A 23768-nucleotide genomic window follows, 5' to 3' on the forward strand; every position below is an offset into this window, starting at 1 on the left:
AAAATGGCCTTCTCCACTCCGTACGGTCTATACCAATTCGTTACACTTCCGTTCTGCTTGTTCGGGGCACCTGCCACCTTTCAGTGTCTCATGGACCAGGTGCTGCGGCCACATACTGCGTATCCTGCCGCCTACCCAGATGATGTAACCATCTACACTGACACGTGGGCGGAGCATGTGTGGTGGGTGGCTGCGATCCTGGAGTCTCTGAGGCTGGCAGAGCTCACGGCCAACCTGAAGAAGTGTGCAGTTGGACGGAGGGAGGTATAGTGTTTGTGGTACCACTTGGGGGGCCCAAAACAAAAAAGTAGGTGAGACGGTTTCTTGGTTTGGCAAGCTACTGCCGCCGGTTCGTGTCGAGGTTTGCGGGCCTCACCAACCCCTTAACTGATTTCACCCGGAAAGGTGCCCCGGATCTGGTCCAGTGGACGGAGCAGTGCCAGCGTTTGTGCAGGTAAAACAGACTTTCTGTGGGGAGCCGCTAATGTTCACGCCTAACTTCTCTCTCCCTTTTCTCCTGCAGACAGATGCCTCGAACAGAGGGCTGTGGGCCGTTTTGTCCCAGCAGGTAGGGGAAGTCGACCAGCCGGTTGTCTACATCTGCCACAAACTGACAGATCAGGAGTTACGGTACAGCACTGTGGAGAAAGAGTCCACATGGTGGATGCCAGCGCCCGGATCACTCAGGGGTATCTGGCTCTGCAACCTTTGAAGTTCAAGGTGTCCATAGGCTGGGCGCGCAGATGGCCATGGCCGATTTCCTCTCCCGGTCATGGGGGGGTTGGCCGGATGTTCCCCGGCCTCAGTCGGGCGGTGCGGACGTGTGGTCTCTGGCCTGCTGCAGAGGAGGGGTGGCACAGTGAGCTCCAGGGGCAGCGTGGAGGCCGGGTGAACGAGTGTTGTGCGTTCTTTGGAGAGGTCCGACATCACATTTCGGGATCTTTAACCTGAAATTTTGGCATTCCTGGTAAAATACCTTTAGATTTTTAAAAAACTTGAATAGGGAATCTGTTTTTTAAACCCACCCCTACTGAAGATGTGTTAAAAGAGAAGTGCAACTTTTTAAGTGTGCCATACTGTCTTTGTATCATATCAAAGTGAATATGTTAAATTTGTTGACAGGTCATTCAGGTGTTTTAAAATAACACAGCTTTGTAATGTAATGTCATGTGATGAATGAGCTGTACTGTGCCACAATAGCAGAGTGAAAGCGGATTACAAAACAATAGAATGCATTCCAAAGATTTGTATCACATTGACCCTTGGACTGGCTTGTGCTGGTAAATTCAAGACTACTTGCTATTATGCTGCACCGAGGTATGAACTGAGCACCTTCTACTGTTTGGTATTTGTACTTTTAACTCTCAGTGAAGTGGAAGTAATTATAATGGCCACGCTTTAGTTTAGTACAATTTTAATATAAAAAAAATACTGTGGGAGTAAATACAAATGACTAATGCTTCAGACACCTTTTACTTCATGAAAAACACAGAAGCTAAACAACATGACCCAGTAAGCATCTAAAAGTTTACTCCAGACTGACTTGGTGGTGGTAATTGGTGGAGGTATCATGTGATGGGAAACAGGAATTTTTTTTTCTCCTCTCCTCAAGGTGTGAGTACCCTTAGACTAAGGCAGATTTACGCAGTTCTCCAAGTTTTGGACATTGATGGTGGCTAACTGTTTCTGACTTGCAATGGTTCATGGACAGTATTTGCTGTAAAAGACACCAAAAACCATGAGTGAACTTCAGGTTTTCACTACTGTAATAATCTTTTTTACAGTGTAAAGATGAAACTATATCTACATACTACCAGCAAGTGAAGGCGTGCTGTCTTTCATAAAAATCTTGTAATTTAAAATTTTGATTATATGGGCAAATATTTCTGTGCTGCCACCTAGTGGATCAATCTTGTGGACAAATTGCTTGCACAAAATTGTTGGCAACCATGAAGGCAGCTTTTTTCATTATTGGCCTTGTGCCTTGGACACATTTGGACAAACTTGTCTGTCATAGTTCAATGATTCAATTTTCAGTTATATTTATATAACGTCAGTCACAACAAATCACCCTAAGGGCCATCAGTCAAACAATACTGTTTGGTCTGGGTCTAAACAGAGCGCGTTGTGTGTGACGTCTTCTTTTGCGCAAAAAATCGGAATTGAGCATTAAGACCTGCAGTGTGAAGGTAGCCTAAGTATAAGATCAATAGAGCCTGGGGTCTACCACGCCAGGCAAGACCCCAGGAGCAGGCTGTGTAAAGATGCCCCTTTACACAATCTCCATTTCAAAGCAACAGAAAATTAAAAAAAATGTGAAAACGTTGCATGTTCAAAAGACAAACTTTGCATGTTAAAAAACTTCCAAAAAATTAAATACAGCGAGCAAAAGCTTGAATTTCCCCTTTTCTGTTTTACACCAAGACTTAACAGTCTCAACCAATTTTACAGATAATAAACAAATCTCAACAATTGAAAGTGCTTAGAGGCTCACTTTCTTCCCCTTTTTAAACCTAGTGTGAGGGGCTGCTAGCCCTGTTATGTAGGGGTATAGAAGTGCACGGGCTGCCTTGAACGACCAGGGGGTAGTGGGATCTGGGTCTGTGACCTCCCCTAGTAATAATGGATTGGTGTCACATCGCTTTTCAAGGCACCCAAAGCGCTTTACAATACCACTATTCATTCACACACTGGTGGAGGCAAGTTACAGCTGCCCTGGGGCAGACTGACAGAAACGAGGCTGCCATATCGCGCCATCGGCCCCTCTGGCCAACACCAGTAGGTGGTAGGGTAAAGTGTCTTGCCAAAGGACACAACGACCAGGACAGAGAGCCCAGGGATCTGTCCTGGTCGTTGATCCCTTCCGGTTACAGATGCGCTTCCCAACCCCCTGAGCCACGGTCGCCCCAGGTTAACACAGCTTCATCACATTATTCGAAATGTCCACACAAAAAAATAGTTCCAATATTTAAAGTAAAGTCCGATCCAGTGAAGTGTCCCTGGTTTGTGAAACCAATAAATAGTACAGTTGACCCGGATACTTACTACTGTAAGAATGGTTTGGTAACAGAAAGAAAAACCCCAAAACACTCAAAAAATTAAAGAAACTCCAATAAAACAAATAAAACAGGCTGTTACTCCCCAAGGTTGTGAGTTCTCAACCCCTCCCGAACCACTCTAGCTACGGGAAAAGGGCCCAACATCACAATACAGCAAACCAATGAAAGGTTAACACAGAAACTTTCTTATTTAGGATGGTTAACACAGCTTCATCACATTATTCGAAATGTCCACACAAAAAAATAGTTCCAGTCTTTAAAGTAAAGTCCGATCCAGTGAAGTGTCCCTGGTGTGTGAAACCAATAAACAGTCCACGGGCAACGTGAAGCGAAGTTGCCCAACTCCCCTCCTGGAAACATGCTAGCTCTTTGCCATGCAGCCGGCCGTGCTGCCTCGCTTTCAATGCGAGCTCCGCAGTGAGACTCAGCCTTGAGCGACAGGAACGGAGGTGAGTTAGAAAGGGCAGGGAAGCTAGCCTTAGCTCTCACTTAGCTCCTCTGCACCACACTATCTCCGTCGCCACTACACCACAGCGCTGCGCCCGGCTACTTTCCTCTTACCTGACAAAGTTGTTTCAAGGACTATTTGCAGTCAAAAAGTGGAAGGTTAGTTCTTACAAACTGCTCTTTCTGGGCCACATTTGTTAGATCACCGATTGCATCTGGAGAAGTCTAGCATTTACCCATGAAAAATGCTCTATTTTCACTGTTCAATTTTCTTCTTTACACAGCACCATTTGTTCCTTGTTTTTCTCTCCCTTTCTCGGTTTTTCAGTTTCTTTTTCTCAGCTTACTCTGGCGCTGTTGTCTGTATTTCTCTCTTTCTTTATTCTACACATGCTATCTTTCTTCTTCTTTCTACCGTCTTTTAATGTGTAACTTAATAACTCTCAGCTGGTGGCACTGCAGAGTCCCAGTTTTTACTGCCAGAATGTACAGGGTTGATTGGTTTAGTGGTGGGATGGCTAACCTTCATTCAACTGGTTTGTGCATTTCTTCACATGCTGGACTACTACTGTAAAGACCAGAAAAGCTGCACCAGTTAAAATAGAAGCGTCCCTTCAGGTTTTAAATCTGTTTTGGGTCCATATGGGACTGCTTCTGGGTCCTGACCCGGACTGCGGTCTGCCTGTTAGTGACTTCTGGTATATTGGTATATATGGCAGGACTGAGCAAACACCTCATAGTGCCTTTCAAAAAAAAAAAAAGGGACATTAGAATACTACCAAAAAAAATGGTGTCTAGGCCAATGACTGTAGAAAGAACAGTCATTAGTCTAGATGCAATTTGTTTAGTCGTTATGTGATCCATGAAGGCCCTGACTGGTGTTAACTGGATTCCAGATTTGAGCCGCTGACACCCCCACCACCAGCCATTTTGAAGCTCTGATGATTACTTCCATTACCATGATGAAATAATACTAAGATAAACTTCTACAGCTAACTATCAAAGTCAAAGTTTTTTTTGAAGAAAGCACCATCTCCTGGTGACACTGCAACTGACTAAAAGAGGCGAAAGTAGATACACCCCATGAGAAAGAGGAGGACTCCCAGGGGCTTAGAGTTAGCTGACAGTGGCAATTTTGAATGGTTGTATCTGTACTGCCAGAGCATGGGAGGGACAAAAAGTAGGTGGCCACATATCATATTTTAACAAAGTGTTTATTTAACAAAATAAAAGTAAAATAACCATAACTATGTAGGTCAGTGAAGTCTGTAGAGAGAGAGACTGATGCCAGCAACATATATATCAGAGGACAATCGGTCATTGATAGGTTTGTAGCATAAACCTATTCGCTGGAACGTTCAAGACAGTTCAACTACACACCAAAAGGATTAAACACCAAGCAGGCAAAGTTCTTTATGTTTCTCGTGCACGGGAGAGAACTGGACAAACGCCGTTCCTTCGCTTGACCCCAGTTGCTCTCGTCCGCTCCCCCTGCAACAGCTCTTTATTGAGGTTACATGAGTATGCATAGGTTCATTAACATATGACGTATACATACAAACAAAGAGTACCTTGTCTGTGCGTTGTATAAACCTGCTGGTCTGGAAGTCCAGCAGTTCATCTAAACAAAAGGCACTTAGACTAAAACAGACATAGATGTGGTTATACTACCATAAAACAATAAAATAAGGTACGACCTCTCCCCATGACCCTAGGATCTGAGTGTGTGTATGCCAGAACCCTCTGGAATGCACACAAAGTCTTTGCAGACTACTAAGGATCACACATCCTATCACTACACAGTTGATTATACACCTTTAAGCATATATGGTTATATATTTCTAAGCATAAATGACAATCAACAATATAAACCTGACAGTCATCTCAGATGTATCCTCTTTTCCACTAATGAACTCTCCAAATTCTCATAAAGGAGGAGGCAGCCTAGAACATAGCTATACAAATACAGGCCATTTACCATTAATAACACGAGGTCAAATTTCACTTTTTTATTGTCATTGATTAACAATTCCACAAATAATCGTAACAACATTGTTTAAAAATATTCAATAGTTAAAATAAACTGAGATTTGAGTAAAAGCTAAAACATGCTGTGATAAATGAAGTTAAAGTTTGTATGTCAAATCAGAAACATAAAGAAACATAAACATCAGAAAGATAAAATATTCATTTGTTACACCTTACACCTTACATCTAAATAAAATTAGAATAGAACACACACACAAACACATTATCGAAAGAAATGTTTCATGAAGCTACAAAAAAGAAAAATTGTAATTTCTCATTAAAAATAAAACAAACTATTCATTAATGTTCACAATAATATATTTGGTTTTAATTCTCATTATATTCTCAAAATGATTGTTTCTCTTATGTGTGAGCATTTATGTGACCAAAGCAGAAATATATGTACCATTCTGTCACCCACATTTAATGTTTAAATCACTAACATTATGTTTTAAAGTTTATTTGTGAGTAATCAAGGTAAAACAGCTCTTGTGATTTTCAGCAAACTAAAAATGTGTAAAACTGAAACTGTTCAGTTTGTACTGTACATTTCATCCAGACTTTGAATAGCCTCTTTTTTTTCGTGCATTTTCCATTCACTGGGAATCTCACCACGCTGTGTGAATTTTAAACCATGGTGGTTTTCGAGTTTCTCCTGAAACTGACACACAAACCATGTCCAATACTTGAGCTTAGACTCATCAGGGGTAATGCTCCAATTTTCATATGGTGGTCCAGCAGTTCTGTATTTTTTAAAAGGAATGGTATGATTTGAGTCATGGCAAGGGTAAAAACTTCCTTCACTTGCAACTTGGGTTGTACAAAAGTCAACACACAATATCTCAGTGTTTCTGTAGTGCCAACCATTGATTGCTTGAGATCGATGAAAGGGGACACTGTGATCTTCAGGACTGTGATCTTTAATTGTGTTGGTACAAACAGCTGCACAGAATGGGCAGGTTTCCCAGCAGCAGTTACACAGTTGATCGATGAGGATTTGATCAGGTCTCAGTCTGAATTCCTTCATCTTATCCAGCGAAAGCTGGCTTATCATCTTTGTGATGGACACAAGGCCTTTCTCAATAGTTTCTTGAAGGAAGTCAAAATTTTTTATGTCCTTGAAGTTTTGACAAGAGATGGCATCAAGGGTCAGTTTATCACTGAGGAGACTAGAAAACTCCTTTGCCCACATGTCTGTGTCTCCTCTCTGGGTTTTGACTTTTTTTGTTGTGTCAAATAAAGCATGAATGACAAGTTTGTTGATGTCCTCCACATTTTTCCTGAGTATACTTAGTGCTTTATCTTTGTGCTCTCCAAGCATGTGTGTGTTTACTTTCTCTTTGATAAAAGCTTCTACTTGCTTCCTCGGATTTCGAATGTAGGTGATGAAAGCATCAAAGTCCTCTTTCTCTGCAAGTGACTTCAACAAATGTTTCTCTAAGTTCAGTCTGTTCCCATTGAATGCTGGGAAAGTGCACCTCATCTCTCCAGCGAGATCAATGGCAACTTTGTTACAGACTGCTTCAACAATGGAAACCTTCAGTTTTTCACAGATCATTTCTCCAAACACAACAGCAGATGAGTTTCCTTTGCAAAAGCTGCTGAAAATGTTGTAGTATTGTGTTTTTTTGCTTTCCAAGTAAGTGAGTGCATCATTGCTCGTTTTGTATTGTTTGTGAGACTGTGAAAGCCAACTGCAAGCAGTGTCAAATACATACAGTAACAGGTCAACTCTGAACTCCTTCTTGAAAGCACATTTCTTATTTGATTCAAACTCTGTCACTGTGTCCTGAACTGTTTTAGCCACTTCTTGTAAGTAAGTTGAACTGTAGCCTCTTGTTGCTACAGGCTTGCTCATAATGGCATCAAGAGACTGTTTTTCAACATTGTTTATGAGGGATCTTATCATTTCCTGGTCTTCATGCTCAAAAGGTCTCTTTAAGTAATGTATTATTGTTTTAGCACCAACTTCAAAAAATGTAGCCACTTGGCTGGCAAGCCCTTTTCTTGTTGTATCTTGGTGCTTGCCAAGGACAATATAATCAGAATAATTGCCAACCTCAGATATTTTTTTGTATCTGTCATTCTTTTTGCATTCAAATATGAGATTCCATTCAAAACCAAGGTCATTAAGGATATTTGCCTGATCGTCATCCAGCTTGATGTCCTGAATGGGTTGTGCATCTGCAGTTAACTCTTTTACCCAGTAATCCCAAACTGAGTTGAAACGTTTTTTAAGTTCCTCTTCATTTTTTGCTTTGTCTTTTAACTTATGAGCAAGCTTTTTACTCTTTTGCAGCAGCTTGTTCTCAAATTCGGTCTTCTTATCATCCAGCTTTTTACAAGCTTTCTTCTGCTGAATAACTTCATCCAGTTTTCTTTCCACTCCTCTCACCAGCTCCTCTTGGAACTCCTTTATTTTGTTTTCAAATCGGCCTCTCCACTGAACCAACATTTCTTTGTCTCTGTCATCCTCAAAGTACTTTGACATATCTTTTTCTACTTCTTTATATTTTTCACTCATCGCTTTGAAAAGATCACTACGCTCAACCTTGTCAAGTTCTCCATTTTCAATTCTGGTATGAAGCTGGTTTTCAATCGCCAGCATGTTGCTCCTCAGGGCCCAGGTCCAGTTTCCATACTCAACCTCAAGTTTTCTGTAAACTGCAATTTCCAATGTGTTTTTGAAACTGAAAACAAATTGTTCATTCATCAGGGCTTTCCACAGGTCTTGTATCTTTCTGTTAAAATGTGAGAGAGTGATCCCAGGAGAGCATTTAGCCTTAGACAGGATGATGTTCTTCAGCTCTTGGATGCTCTCGCTGTAGCCTGGATTTGGAGGAGCCATCGGTGGACTTCCCTCCCATAGCTGAGCAAAGTATTTCACATCTTTTTGCACATCAAAGTCAATGATATCACTGAAGCACTCAGCATCACACAGCTCCTCTTTAGCAGCTAGCTGAGCCATCTGGTCCAGTTTTTCTTGCAGGCGTCTTTTCCCATCCATGTTTTTCTCAGCAGCTGCGATATCTGTCACATTCTGATGAACAAACACACAACTCGGAGAAAGTTTAACTTTCTTCATCCTCATGAAAGCCTGAACAACAATCTGCAGGACATCCTGCATCTCAGCTGGATTCTCACCAAAGATGTTGATCAGTGTCAAGCTTCCCAGGCCAACAACAAATGTTGCTAGTGCATTGTCGTGATGAAGAGTAGCATTTCCTGCCAGCTCAAGAGCCCGAAGTCCTTCAGTGTCCACCACTAGAAAATAGTCAAACTGGAAGTCTTTCTTGATTTCCTCTGACACTTTGACCAGCTGCATGAAGGCACCTTTGGTGCACCTGCCTGCACTCACTGCAAACTGCAATCCAAACATGGCATTCAGCATTGTTGATTTTCCACTGCTTTGTAGGCCCAAAACTGACAACACAAAAACTCTCTGGTCACCTAGTTTTTTAATCAGTTCCTTTATAAGACTGGAGATCCATGTTAGAGGCACATGACCTGCATCACCATCCATCAGCTCCACTGGGTGTCCTGAAATCATCAAATCTGCAGCCAACTTTGGATATTTAGACCAGGCAGTCAGTTTATTCTGTGTTTGTACTGCTCTATGGGCTTCATAGATCTGTCCCATTTCTCTGAAGATGTGCTCCAGGCCAAAGGTTGCAGACTGCAGTGTTTTGGATATTTGTTCAAGCTCAGTTTGTTTGCTTGTTAACAGATCAGATTTGTCGTGTTTCTTTTTCAGAGTCAAGACTTCAGTCCACTTTTCATCATAGCTTTGGAGAATTGAAGAGAGATCATCTGTGGATAGGGCATCTATTAAGATCTGAGTCCATTTCAGGAAGTACTCCTTCTGTTTTGATGGCAAAGACAAGAGGCTTTCTGTGAATGACTTCATCAGTTCACTACATGAAGCTTTGCATTGATTTTGTCTTATTTTATTCAGTTGCTGTTGCTTATGACTTTTTTCCTTCTCAATGTTTCCTTTAAGGTGATACAGCTCTTTATTTATTTTACACCACTCATGCCACAGATCGCCTTGACAAGGTAGAAATGTATCTTTGATCTTTGAAATTTCCATCCCTTGAAGCATTTTAACTGTTTTCATTGCAGCAGACTTCCCTTTTTGACAGACTTCATCATCTTCATCCACTCTGACTCCAGGGACTTTGGCCATGGATTCAAGCTGGAAGGATGTGTGAGGTTCATATAAAATCTTTCTGATAATTCCTTTCAGTTCTTCAGAAACATCTGACTGGCTTCTGTCTTTCAGACCCACTTTGTATTTTCCATCTTTGACTTGAACTGCACTACCATCATTATCAGCAATGAGAATAATGAGAGGCTTTGGTGACCTGTAAAGGTCTGAGATGACTGTAGTACCTTTCTGGCCTTTTTCCAGAGTTCTCACAAGAACAACAGTGACTGAAGATTTTTCTGTCAGTATCTCGCGCTGTTTTTCAAATGACAGAGCATCACCATGAAGATTACAAAAGGCAATGCAGTCACTGAAGGAGTCATTGGGTTTTCCGGCTGGACAGTACCAGGCAATCTCTGCCACACCATCCATCAGCAGGCGAGATTTGGTGCTACCTGGACAATTTCTATGGAAGAAGGTGCTGTGACGGTCATTGATCACAGTGTTCATGAGCTGAGATTTTGACACTGGCAGTGAACCCAGGCGGAAGAAAAACACCATGGGTGTCTCAGCTTTGCAGATGGGCATTGTCTTCATGGTGATAGCATCTGAATTATCCTTGATGTGAGTTTTCTTCCATGTTTTTGTTATCTGCCTGAATGTCCACAGAGGACATTCAATATCCATAGTGACTGAGTCAGGGACAAGCAAAGGTAAGGCGTACTGACACTGGGATAGCTTTGTAATTATGTTCTGCTTCAGAAAACTGTCTGAGCAGTGAAATACTGCCATCTGAACATCCATTGGATGCACATGACACTCTTTTGATTGGGAATCTACACTGGTGCTAAATAGAGCATCTAAGTCATCACTGTCAGAAATCGTAACAGTTTGTGAATAGCTCACATCAGCATTGTCTTGTCTTACAGGAATGTATCTGGCTCGATAGTCCAGCATTGATAACTTCTGAAGAAATGTACGCGCTAGATCTTTCTCAGATGTGTCATGGATCTGTTTCACAGGAGGACATATTTTAAGTAAGTCTGCTGGTGACATCTTTGTTTTTTTGTCTTGAAGGTGAAGCCTGCTGACAAGTCGTTCAATGTTTCCTGTACATTGTCCTTTTTTTACTTGAGTCACTGACTGCTGCAAGAAATAAAGCACACTTAGGAACTGATAAACTGATAAATTCTTAAGACTGTGTGTAATAAACATTAAAAAACAAATAAATAAATAAGTCAATAATGAATAAGTTAAAAAAAAAAGATTCTGACCTTATCCTCGCTTACACTCCTTGTCATATTGGAGGTATCTGCACAAAACAATTGATTTACCAGGTTAGCAGAGGGACAGATTAAGGCAGCGGTCCCCAACCTTTTTTGCGCCACGGACCGGTTTATGCCCGACAATATTTTCACGGACCGGCCTTTAAGGTGTCGCGGATAAATACAACAAAATAAAAACTAGTACCGGTACCGAAATAAAGAAGACTTATTCATAACACACATGAAAAGACCCAGGAAAACGAGTTAACGATAAAAACGATAACAAAATAACGCTGAAAACCGATAAAAACCCTGAAAACCATACATTTCACACCTGAGTCTCAACTCTCGCGGCCCGGTACCGGTCCGAGGCCCGGGGGTTGGGGACTGCTGGATTAAGGGACTATGGGGGAAAAATAGGTGCAATACACAGTTCAGCCAAAAGTCTTCATTCAATTTATTTTTGCCTTCTTTGACCACGGGTTGTGTCTGAGCTGTTCTGATTAGACTGTAAATCACACTCTATGATAGAACTCCAATAGAAATACCACTCAGAAGGAGACTAAGAAGAAATAAAGAGATAAGGCCTGGGAAATCTTATCAAAACAAAACAAAGAACAAAAACATACACAATTACCTATGACTCAACTCAGAAGTCTTTTCATAGTTCTACAGATATAAACAATGTGTTTATGGACTGACTTCATGTATTCCTCAAATATATAACTGAATATTGAATGCACCCATAAATTCCCTAAATCTCTATCTATCACACAATTACCATGTGATCAAATCCATTTCTTATAGAAACCCAAATTTATTGTATTGTGGACTGAATCAATTGCAATCAACTAAAAATGTTAGATGCAAAGGTCCTTGACATCCAAGACTTTGCCATGGTCTCATTACTTTACAACTGCGCCTTATGAAGTTAATGCCAAAATGTGGGAAACAAATAATCAAACAAACAAAAACAACCTAGAATGAGTAGCTGTATAAATAAATTGTTTTGTTTTAGAGGTCATAGAATGTTACCTTTCTTCTTAGTTTTAGTTGGTACAGGCTTGATGTGACCACCTGTATTGTCATCATTTTTCTGTGGGTGTCCAGAAACACCAGGGGCTTTCAATAGATTGCACTATGGAAAAAAATAGTTTAGTTGAGCTTTAGTTCACAGATTGTGGGATTAACAATATTCATAGTACAGAAAAGAGAAGCACATCAACAGCAACACACACACCTTGTTAACAAAAGTATCCAAACACATGGCAGCAACTAGGAATATTTAGGATTTAGCTGTGTAGACATGGTCAAGATAAAGTGTGAAAAAATGTAGCAGAACTTTTTTTTTTTTTTTAAAAACTGTGATTTAAGTGACTTTGATGTGGTTAATGATGCCAGATAGGTTGGCATGAGTATTTCTGAAACTGCTGATCTACTGGGATTTTCACACAGAATCATCTCTAGAGAGAATGATCTGAAGAAGAGAAAATAACCAGTAAGTAAATGGCCTGCATTTGTATAGCGCTTTACTTAGTCCCTAAGGACCCCAAAGCGCTTTACACTACATTCAGTTATCCACCCATTCACACACTGGTGATGGCAAGCTACATTGTAGCCACAGCTGTCCTGGGGCGCACTGACAGAGGTGAGGCTGCCGGACACTGGCGCCACCGGGCCCTCTGACCACCACCAGTAGGCAAACATGGGGTTAGTATCTTGCCCAAGGATATTTGGCATGCAGCCAGGGGCAGCCTGGGATCAAACCACCGACCTTCTGATTACTGGCTGACCTGCTCTCCCACCTGAGCTACAGCCACCCCAGTAAGCCATAATTATCTGGGTAAAAATGTGTTGTTAATGTCACAGGTCAAACACTCATTGCAACCAAGGTATGCAGAAGAATATCTCTGAAGTTAAAAACTGAAGAACATGGACTACAGCACCAGAAGATCACACCAAGTCCCACTCTGATCAGTTAATAACAGAAATTCTCTTTTAAACATACATTAGTTCTTCAATTAAAAAAAAAAAAAGCATTAAAAACCGACTCTTACCTTTTCCTTAATAACTGCATTTTCTCTTTCTTTTCCTACAGGATTAAAAAGCAAAAAAGCAGAAATTCCAAGGTTATTGTTTCATAAAACTATAAAATACCCAAGCCCATGTTACAGAATATTGCAATCTGTTTGTGCCATTGGAAAACTCATTTACTTAATCACACTGAGAATAGTAAAATAAAGAAATTAACAGAAAAACATTGATGATGGCATGTTGTTTATATCAAACAACACATTACAGTATATTGTTTATATTAACAAACAGATAAATATAGAGTTAATTTTGTATTATATACAGCAAACCTATCAATGAAATATACACCCTTGTAGTGCAGTACAACTATTTATTTGTTAAGATGTTACCTTTCTCCATATATGCAGTTTGTGAAGGCTTGAATTCATCCTCTCCTCCTGGGATGTCCTCATTCTGTGAGTGTTCAGCAACACCAGGTTCATTCAAGGACTCAGTCTTTGAAAATGGTCAGTTAAGATGAAATTTAGTTCACACTGGCAAATTATTCAGGAATAACAACATTCAAAAATAAAAACAAAAAATACAGCACTCACGTTGTGTACATACACATACAAAAAAAAAGACACACAAACAGGCAGGCACTAGTCATTTCAATAAGTGTACTTGTTCAACTGCTTGTTAATGTAAATATCTAATTAGCCAATCACATGGCAGCAGTTCAGTATATTTAGGATTTAAGCATGCACCGTGGTCAAGACGACTCACTGAAGTTCAAACCGCACATCAGAATGGGGGAGAAAGGTGATTTAAGTGACTTTTAATGTGGCATAGTTGTTGGTTCTAGATTGGTTAGTCTGAGAATCTCATAAAGTGGGAATCTCCACAGAAGTATCTCTCAAGTTTACAAAGAACGGTCTTAAAAAGAAAAAATACCCAGTGAGTGACAGAAAATGCCTTGTTGATGCCAGAGGACAATGTCCAGATGCATTTAACCTGATAGGAAGGCAAAGTGAAGAAATGATAAATGAATCATAAACCAGTCTTTTTACAGTTTTTGGGCAACCAATGACACACCTTCATTGAAAAGCAGGAGGAATGCTTAGTGTCATTCATGAAATTCAGTCCAGTGTAACTTTGGTCTCTCAGATACTGGGGGCTGAACTGCTGGCAGCGTGGTAGAATCTGTAGTGGATTTTTTATATTGAAACAATTGTGATATATACATCAATTGTTTCCATATTGCAATAGTCCCTCTATTTGCCAGTGTTGATGTAAAATCCAATGGTAACTGCAATTGAAAGCATGTAAACATGAAACGTGAACGTTTATTGGATCTGGTTCCTTATTACGGTGATCACTGAGGGATAAAAGCTGTTCCTTAGTCTTTCTTTATGGATCAGAAACAACTGCGGCGTTCTAGAGGAACGTGAAAGGTGACGTTATGGATGACATCCAGTAGAATGATGGTCCCGTGGTAATACACATTCCAGCCATGTATTCCAGGCCTAACTCTAACCATAACCTTATTCCTAATCTTAACCAAAAACTTTAATGACGTTAAATAGTGTTTTCCAAAGCAATTTAAGTAAAATGAACGAACATGTGTTGATTGGTTCCGATCTTGTCATTTAGTGACGTGTTGGTTCCAGAAGTGTAATATGTTGACGATTTGTCACTTAGCGTCAAATATTACACTTTGGGAGTGAGAACGTGTTGTCTGTTTTTTCTTTTTAGATTCTTGAGTTTAGAGATTTAAAATACATTGTCTCTTTTTGACTTTCTTTTCAACAATAGTCACTGACTGCTGCAAGAAATAAAGCACATTTAGGAACTGGTAAAAATGTTCAGACTCTATTCTTAAAATTGTGTGGAATAAACATCCATCCATTCACTTCCGCTTATCCTTTTCAGGGTTGCGGGGAAAATAAACATTAAAAAACAAATAAATAAATAAGTCAATAAAAAATAAGTGGGGATAGGTTAATTGGTTAATCCAAATTGCCCATAGGTGTGAATGTGCGAGTGAATGTGAGTGCGAATGGTTGTCTGGCGACCTGTCCAGGGTGTACCCTGCCTCTAGTCCTATGTCAGCTGGGATAGGCTCCGGCGCCCCCCGCGACCCTGAAAAGGATAAGCGGACGCGAATGGATGGATGGATGGATGGATGGATGGATGGATGATAAATAAGTAAATAAAAAAGATTCTGACCTTATCCTCGCTTACACTCCTTGTCATATTGGAGGTACCTGCACAAGACAATTGATTTACCAGATCAGCAGAGGGACAGATTAAGGGACTATGGGGGGGGGGGAAAGGTGCAATACACAGTTCAGCCAAATGTCTTCATTCAATTTATTTTTGCCTTCTTTGACCACGGGTTGTGTCTGAGCTGTTCTGATTAGACTGTAAATCACACTCTATGATAGAACTCCAATAGAAATACCACTCAGAAGGAGACTAAGAAGAAATAAAGAGATAAGGCCTGGGAAATCTTATCAAAACAAAACAAAGAACAAAAACATACACAATTACCTATGACTCAACTCAGAAGTCTTTTCATAATTCTACAGATATAAACAATGTGTTCAAGGACTGCCTTCATGTATTCCTCAAATATATAACTGAATATTGAATGCACCCATAAATTCCCTAAATCTCTAACTATCCCACAATTACCCTGTGATCAAATTCATTTCTTATAGAAACCCAGATTTATTATATTATGGACTGAATCAATTGCAATCAACTAAAAATGTTAGATGCAAAGGTCCTTGACATCCAAGACTTTGCCATGGTCTCATTACTTTACAACTGCACCTTATGAAGTTAATGCCAAAATGTGGGAAACAAATAATCAAACAAACAAAAACAACCTAGAATGAGTAGCTGTATAAATAAATTGTTTTGTTTTTGAGGTCATAGAATGTTACCTTTCTTCTTAGTTTTAGTTGGTACAGGCTTGATGTGACCCTCTCCACCTGTATTGTCATCATTTTTCTGTGAGTGTCCAGAAACACCAGGGGCTTTCAATAGATTGCACTATGGAAAAAAATAGTTTAGTTGAGCTTTAGTTCACAGATTGTGGGATTAACAACATTCATAATACAGAAAAGAAAAGCACATCAACAGCAACACACACACCTTGTTAACAAAAGTATCCAAACACATGGCAGCAACTAGGAATATTTAGGATTTAGCTGTGTAGACATGGTCAAGATAAAGTGTGAAAAAATGTAGCAGAACTTTAAAAAAAACCTGTGATTTAAGTGACTTTGAATCTGATGTGGTTAATGATGCCAGATAGGTTGGCATGAGTATTTCTGAAACTGCTGATCTACTGACTGATTACTGGCTGACCTGCTCTGCCACCTGAGCTACAGCCACCCCAGTAAGCCATAATTATCTGGGTAAAAATGTGTTGTTAATGTCACAGGTCAAACACTCATTGCAACCAAGGTATGCAGAAGAATATCTCTGAAGTTAAAAACTGAAGAACATGGACTACAGCAGCAGAAGATCACACCAAGTCCCACTCTGATCAGTTAATAACAGAAATTCTCTTTTAAACATACATTAGTTCTTCAATTAAAAAAAAAAAGCATTAAAAACCGACTCTTACCTTTTCCTTAATAACTGCATTTTCTCTTTCTTTTCCTACAGGATCAAAAAGCAAAAAAGCAGAAATTCCAAGGTTATTGTTTCATAAAACTATAAAATACCCAAGCCCATGTTACAGAATATTGCAATCTGTTTGTGCCATTGGAAAACTCATTTACTTAATCACACTGAGAATAGTAAAATAAAGAAATTAACAGAAAAACATTGATGATGGCATGTTGTTTATATCAAACAACACATTACAGTATATTGTTTATATTAACAAACAGATAAATATAGAGTTAATTTTGTATTATATACAGCAAACCTATCAATGAAATATACACCCTTGTAGTGCAGTACAACTATTTATTTGTTAAGATGTTACCTTTCTCCATATATGCAGTTTGTGAAGGCTTGAATTCATCCTCTCCTCCTGGGATGTCCTCATTCTGTGAGTGTTCAGCAACACCAGGTTCATTCAAGGACTCAGTCTTTGAAAATGGTCAGTTAAGATGAAATTTAGTTCACACTGGCAAATTATTCAGGAATAACAACATTCAAAAATAAAAACAAAAAATACAGCACTCACGTTGTGTACATACACATACAAAAAAAAAGACACACAAACAGGCAGGCACTAGTCATTTCAATAAGTGTACTTGTTCAACTGCTTGTTAATGTAAATATCTAATTAGCCAATCACATGGCAGCAGTTCAGTATATTTAGGATTTAAGCATGCACCGTGGTCAAGACGACTCACTGAAGTTCAAACCGCACATCAGAATGGGGGAGAAAGGTGATTTAAGTGACTTTTAATGTGGCATAGTTGTTGGTTCTAGATTGGTTAGTCTGAGAATCTCATAAAGTGGGATTCCCCACAGAAATATCTCTCAAGTTTACAAAGAACGGTCTTAAAAAGAAAAAATACCCAGTGAGTGACAATTTAAAGGAAGAAAATGCATTGTTTATGCCAGAGGACAATGTCCAGATGCATTTAACCTGATAGGAAGGCAAAGGTGACTCAAGTAACAACTTCTTTTAAGCAGATGGGGAAGAGCAGGAGAAGACACGGGAAGAACAGGAAACAATTCACATAAACTCACTAAAACTGCAAAAAGATTGAACAAAACGTCATCTAGTCTAACGAGTCTCGATTTCTACTTCAGCATTTGGATCAATTCTGCCTTGAAGCAATGGACTTATGTATTGTTGCTGACTATGTCCATCCCTTTATGACCACAATGCACCCCTCTTCTGATGGGTGCCATGTGACAAAGATCAAATAATGTAAAAGTGGGTTTTAAAGTATAGCCATGAATTTCCTGTATTCAAATAGCCTCTACAGTGATGAGATCTCATGCCAATACAGTATCTTTAGGGTGTAGTCGAATGGGAGATTCGTATATTGGATCTTCAGCTAACAAATCTGCAGCAACTGTGTGATGCTATCATGTCAATATTGATTAAAAAAAATCTCTGGGGAATGTTTCAACCATCTTGTTGAATCTGTGCCACAAAGTATTAAGACACCTAAGAAGGCAAAAAAAAAAATGGGACCAACCAAGTACTAGCAAGGTGTAAGTAATGAAGTGGCTGGTGAGTGTACAAAGTCAGAGCAAACCTTTGTGGGAAGTGAAGAAATAATAGCCTTTTGCAATTTTGGGGCAACCAATGACACACCTTCAGTGAAAAGCAGGAGGAATGCTTAGTATCATTCATGAAATTCAGTCCAGCGTAATCCCTCAGATACTGGGGGCTGAACTGCTGGCAGGGTGGTAGAAATTGTGGTAGATTTTTTTATATTGAAACAATTGTGATATATACATCAATTGTTTCCATATTGCAATAGTCCCTACTTGCCACTGTTGATATAAAATCCAATGGTAACTGCAGTTGAAAGCTTGTAAACACGAGACTGTAATGTAACACTGTAAACATTGTTCATAAGAGTTATATTGGATCTGATTGTCTGAAACTTAGCATCATCAAGCATGGTGATCACTGAGGGATGAAAGCTGTTCCTTAGCATCTTCGTTTGTGGATCTGAAACAACTGCTTGTCGCTGATGTGAGCAGGAGTACAGTTGTGTGTGTAGAGGGTGTAAGAGCAGGGGACTTAGCACACAGCTCTGTGTGCTGAGTCTGATGGATGCAAAGAGGTGGGGTGCCCATTCTAATCTTCAATGTCCAATTACTTAGTAAGTCCTTAATCTAGAAACAAGTGGAGTGTGGAGGTTCTATGTCCGACAGTGTGGTTACCAGTCTTGGTGACCACACTGTTGACAGTGTTAAAAGCACAGTTTATGAAAAGAAGCTGTGTTTAGCTCTCTTTCTCCTCCAAGTTGGACAGAACAGCATGAAGATCTGTGATGACAGCATGCTCTGTAGACTTATTAGCTCTGTTGACAAACTGGTACGGATCAAAAATGGGACAAATGAACAACATGATGTGGCTCCTAATGAGCTTCTCGAAGCACTTTAACAATGTCTATGCAGTTCTTAATGTAGCATAGTATGCCTCCAGTGTCACGATACTGGGTCTGCGACCCAGCATTTCAGACTTTGTCTTCAAGTGGTTTAAACAATATTTAATATTTCAACATTAATTCAGATATTTTGCTAATTCAAAAATTTATTTTGCCATTAGTAAGCTTTTCCTAATGTACATATAAGATGTTCAGCTACTTGCCAACTTTAAAGCTTTGGTACTTCAGTTTTCAACAGTTCTGTACTTTGGCTTTCACATGACTGATTTGGTATATTTCAGTTCATTTGCCCCTTTTTTTTTTCTCACCAAAGATTCAGCAGTTATAAAAATGAAACTCGTATCACTCAGCTATCAGCATTCACACTGCATTTTCCTGAGGAAATGCATTCTGTATTTTCTCTTAAACTGGAACTTGACATCCGAACAGAAGTTATACAGCTTTTGAAAAAAAACTTGTATTTCTGATGATTAGCTAGAACATAAGTCTTACCTTTTCATTGAAAATTGTATTGTCCATCTCTTTTGATGCAGGTTTAAGGGGGGTGGGGGGGGGGGGGGAAGCAGAAATCACAAGGTTATAGTTTCACAAAATTGCATTCTTTTAGAAAGCATTTAGCATTGATAAAAACTCATCTATAGAGTCAAAAAAAATTAGTGTTTAAAATATATTTTTGGGCCTCTTCAGGTCTGGATGTAATAACCACAAAGAATGCAATAAATAGGCATTAGTTTTTTGTTTGTTTGTTTTTTTGTTTTTTGTTTGTTTCTAGAGGCTTGATTACAAAGCTAGTGTTTTTATTAGTCTGGTTAATATCTAATCTAATAGCTAGTATTTCCTAATTAACTGATTGAATTCTGCCTTTGTGGATGGGAGTGGTTTCTGTGTACCTGACGAAGGTCATTTAGAGAAATTCTTACTAAAACATTTATATTTAATACCAAAAAGTTGATTATGTTCATCTAGACATAGTGTTTTCAGTGGAAGAAACGTTTCGTCACTCATTTCCATCACCTATCCGAGTGACATGATGAACAGAATCAACTTTCTGGATTTTCTTTCCTGGATGATTGACCATACATCAAGACCATTTAAGTTTAATAAAAAATAATGGTCAGTGAGACCATGTGTGGAGGTCATTTATAATATATTTTGAAAGAAATTCTTTTCATCTCCTATTTAGAGCTTTCTAAATTGGTTGCCTACTCGAAAAATACAGGCTCTTACTGAGTTTTACAATAAAGATGGCTTGACCAAAACAAGCCTGTTAAAAGTCAACTAGGGGAGAACTATGGATGTCAAAAAATGGTGAGACTGAATGGCCCTCTTGCCGAAGGAATGAAGCACACTGGTATAGACCAGGTGTAATGGTGTAAAGCAGGGTCAAAACGTATTCTTGTTCAGGACATTAAATCAAATTTTTAACTTTTTATCCTAGATTCTGTCTACAAAATCATCCTGACCAGACGATCTTCTTTGATCTAGAGTCTGTTTTAGGTCCAGTAGCAGGCAAAAGGAGAGCCACATCCAAGATGCACAGGAAGATTCAGTTTTCATACATCAAGTGCAAAAAGTACATATGCAGCACCCACAACAAAACTCTGTCCCTCACGTGTTTTATAGATTGGCATGCATAGTTCTGCAACTTCTTTCAGAGTTGCAGACCTAGTTCAAAGGAATAAATACTCAAAATAAACTTCAAATATTTTTGAGTAAAATATGGGTGAAATTTTTCCACCCATATTTTGATTAGGATTACTTTTTAATTAAGTTTTATGCCAAAAATTCATAATTAGGGCTTAAAGAGGAAAATACCAAATATTAACCATATATATTTTTTTGGAACTGAGTTAAAGTAAATATTTGTAGTACTGTATTAGAAAGTTTTCATGTCTGATATAATCATTCAAAAGGCAGCAGGCCCACCAGAGCTTCAAATGTATGAGTAATAAAAACATAAACACAATGAACAATACAGAGTTAATGAGATTACCTTTCTCCATTGTTTTAGTTGGTACAGAATTGAGGTCATCAACTTCTCCTGTGCCATCATCATTTTTCGGTGAGTCTTCAGAAACAACAGGTTCATCCGCTGGATCCCACTATGGCAAAGGTAATTTTAGCTCAAGCTGCAAGTAATTAAGTTGATTGATATCAGGTCTATAACATGATTAGCTATAAAAAAAAAAAAAAAAAGAGCGATAGGCAGAGACTCTAAAATCTGTGAAAGAGTGACTAAAAAGATTGTGGAATACAAAAACAATGTTCCTCAACATCAAATTGCAAAGGCTTTGCAACTCTCATCTACAGTGCATAACATCATCAAACAAGTCAGAGAAACTGAAGATGGCTCTTTGTGTAAGGGAAAAGGTCGAAGACCTTTATTGGAGGCCCCTGGTCTGCAGGCCCTGAGATGACACTGATGCTAATCGGCATGTGTAACTGACATTACTAAATGGGCTCAGGAATACTTCCAGAAACAACCGGCGGTTATTCCATCTGCATCTGCAGATGGCTTGGCATGCCATCTGCAGATGCCAACTGAAAGTCGAGTTGCTGAATTCACTTGTAGAAATCATTCACATTTGCAAGAATGGGAATGGAATTGATAAGAATGGAAAGCCTATGATTCAGTGAATGACACATATTTCCAGGAATGCCTAGAACTGCACAAGATCAAAAGGACATTAAGAGCCTTCATCAGGAATTCAAAGGGGCTGCGGCGAAAACACTAGAGGCCAACTTCAAGCCAATAGCACAAGTCACCATCACGTGCAGGATTTACTGAGGACATGCCTTGTCCCCACTGCTGTTCTGCATAGGCCTGAATCCCTTCAGCAAGACTGGCTATGGATACCGACTACGGAATTACGCAATTGGCAGCCACCTCCTCTACACAGATGACATCAAACTGGATTGCCGAGAAGATATTGATTTACTAATCCACACCATTAGGATCTCCATCAGCTACATCAGAATGTCATTCTGACTGGAGAAGTGCAGTCGGATGGTAACAAAGAGAGGGAAGGTAGTCAGAACAGAGAGGATTATACTACCAGAAGGCAGCATTGGAATCATTGAGGATAGCTACAAGTGGGAACCATTAAGAGGCTGCTATGAAAACCAAAGTCAATGAATACCTGCAGAGAATCAGCTAAGAGCTGAGAACTCAGGTTAATGGGAAGAACAAGATCAAGACCAATCAAGACCTTATATGACCTGGTGGTCATATAACCTGCTTGGACAATAAGATGGCCAAAGGAGGAGGTAGAAGCCACTGATATCAAGACAAGCTTCTTACCATGCGTGATGGGTTTAACCCGAAGTCCAGCACCCTGAGACTGTACACTAAACAGAAGAAAGGTGGCCAAGGACGAGTACATGTCAGAACCACTATCCCAAATGAAACAAAGTTCCACAAGTACATTAGCAAGATGGCCACAACCGACCATGTACTTTGTGACTATCTCAGGCAGCAGAAACAAAAGTGGAGTAGTAGAGTGTGTGTGTGTGGGGGGGGGGGGGGGGCAACTTTTGAGTTGGAAGATTGTAAATCTTACAGAGACATGTTTACAAAAACATATAGCTTTCAAATAGAAGTGAGGCTTGTAGCTATGATAAAGAACATTAAAATAATCTTACCTCATTTTTGCTCAGCAGAATTCCCATCCCTTCTGCTGTGGGATCATGTAAAAACAGAACACAAGACAGAAACATTGCATTAGATCATAGTTATTGCATGTGGATTGTGCCATTTCATTTTCAATCAAAACTATTATTAGCTGCTTCTTTTTTTTTAACAGAGTTAAAATTCCATTTTCAAAGTTATAAAAGGTATATAAAAATACACAACTAAACTATAAAATCAGTATTCATAATTAAAATTGATATTTTAGATGCCTGTGTTCTGTGTATTCCAGCTCAGTGCAGACCACCTACCTGAACACTACTTCCACAGAGGTTGATTATCTTGCTAATTGTTTTACATCTTCACTGCGTACAATCTAATTACTGTAGCTTCTCTGAAAAAGAAAGCCTTAAACCAGAAGTACTTGACTCTGTGGTATAACTCTCAAAAAATCTCTTTATAAGCGAATACAATTTTAATCATTAGAGAAAAAATAACTTGTTTCCATTTGACAGACATAAGATTATCTACAGCTACTTACATTACCATTGCTCACCACAATTACAAGAAAGTCTGCCTCATTTGAGACAAATTATGAAGAAATGAGGGATGGCTCAAGACTTTTGCACACTTCTGTATAGATGTGAATTTTCACTCTTTTTACAGCCAACACTTATCAACTGAACATATCTGCTGAAAACATTTACACATCACACAAAAACTTAAATTAAGCATCAAGATTACCTAAATACATCATTCTCTGCTACACCATGTGTGCACACTCTGACGTTTTAACACAAAAATACTACAACATTAAACCCACCTTTTATTGATCAGTTTCCTCACCCTGCTTCACCCGTGGAGATATGCCCACATTATGAGTTAGTTACTTTCACTTTAGATTTTTCTCTGAGAAAAAGCTAAAGTGAAGGTAACAGCGCTAAAACCATTTCACTTACTGGAAAATGAAACCTTCTCACCATAGTGCAGAATATACTGGTGTACTTGTGTATTCAATTGTTTCAGTGAGCACACAGTAATACTACAAAAAAACCAAGAAAAAATAGAGAAAAT

The 23768-nt window shown here is 39.2% G+C and overlaps 1 protein-coding gene across 1 annotated transcript; it reads right to left on the minus strand.

Annotated features, from left to right (window-relative positions):
- Positions 1-5870: 5870 nt before the first annotated feature.
- On the minus strand, positions 5871-22831 carry LOC146520504 (interferon-induced very large GTPase 1-like). Its single transcript, XM_085156336.1, has 12 exons — positions 22709-22831; positions 21060-21168; positions 19559-19587; positions 16966-17071; positions 16600-16634; positions 15911-16019; positions 15189-15226; positions 13370-13475; positions 13004-13038; positions 11982-12084; positions 10956-10993; positions 5871-10824 (listed from the first exon to the last, which is right to left on the minus strand). Exons 1-12 carry the CDS (start codon positions 22781-22783, stop codon positions 6067-6069), a joined length of 5541 nt encoding a protein of 1846 aa, XP_085012462.1. The 5' UTR covers positions 22784-22831; the 3' UTR covers positions 5871-6066.
- Positions 22832-23768: the final 937 nt, after the last annotated feature.

The sequence above is a fragment of the Neolamprologus multifasciatus genome, chromosome 4, assembly GCF_963576455.1.
Source record: "Neolamprologus multifasciatus chromosome 4, fNeoMul1.2, whole genome shotgun sequence".
Taxonomy (NCBI): Eukaryota; Metazoa; Chordata; class Actinopteri; order Cichliformes; family Cichlidae; genus Neolamprologus; species Neolamprologus multifasciatus.

What these genes read in the sequence shown, in the direction of transcription:
- LOC146520504 (XM_085156336.1), bottom strand. Translation starts at nt 22,783, where the DNA reads ATGTTTCTGTCTTGTGTTCTGTTTTTACATGATCCCACAGCAGAAGGG. An exon ending in GGAGTGTAAGCGAGGATAAG is followed by an intron (nt 13,476 to 15,188) that starts GTCAGAATCTTT and finishes CCATTTTCAAAG; the next exon opens with ACTGAGTCCTTGAATGAACC. An exon ending in AACTAAAACTAAGAAGAAAG is followed by an intron (nt 10,994 to 11,981) that starts GTAACATTCTAT and finishes TGTTTTGTGCAG; the next exon opens with ATACCTCCAATATGACAAGG.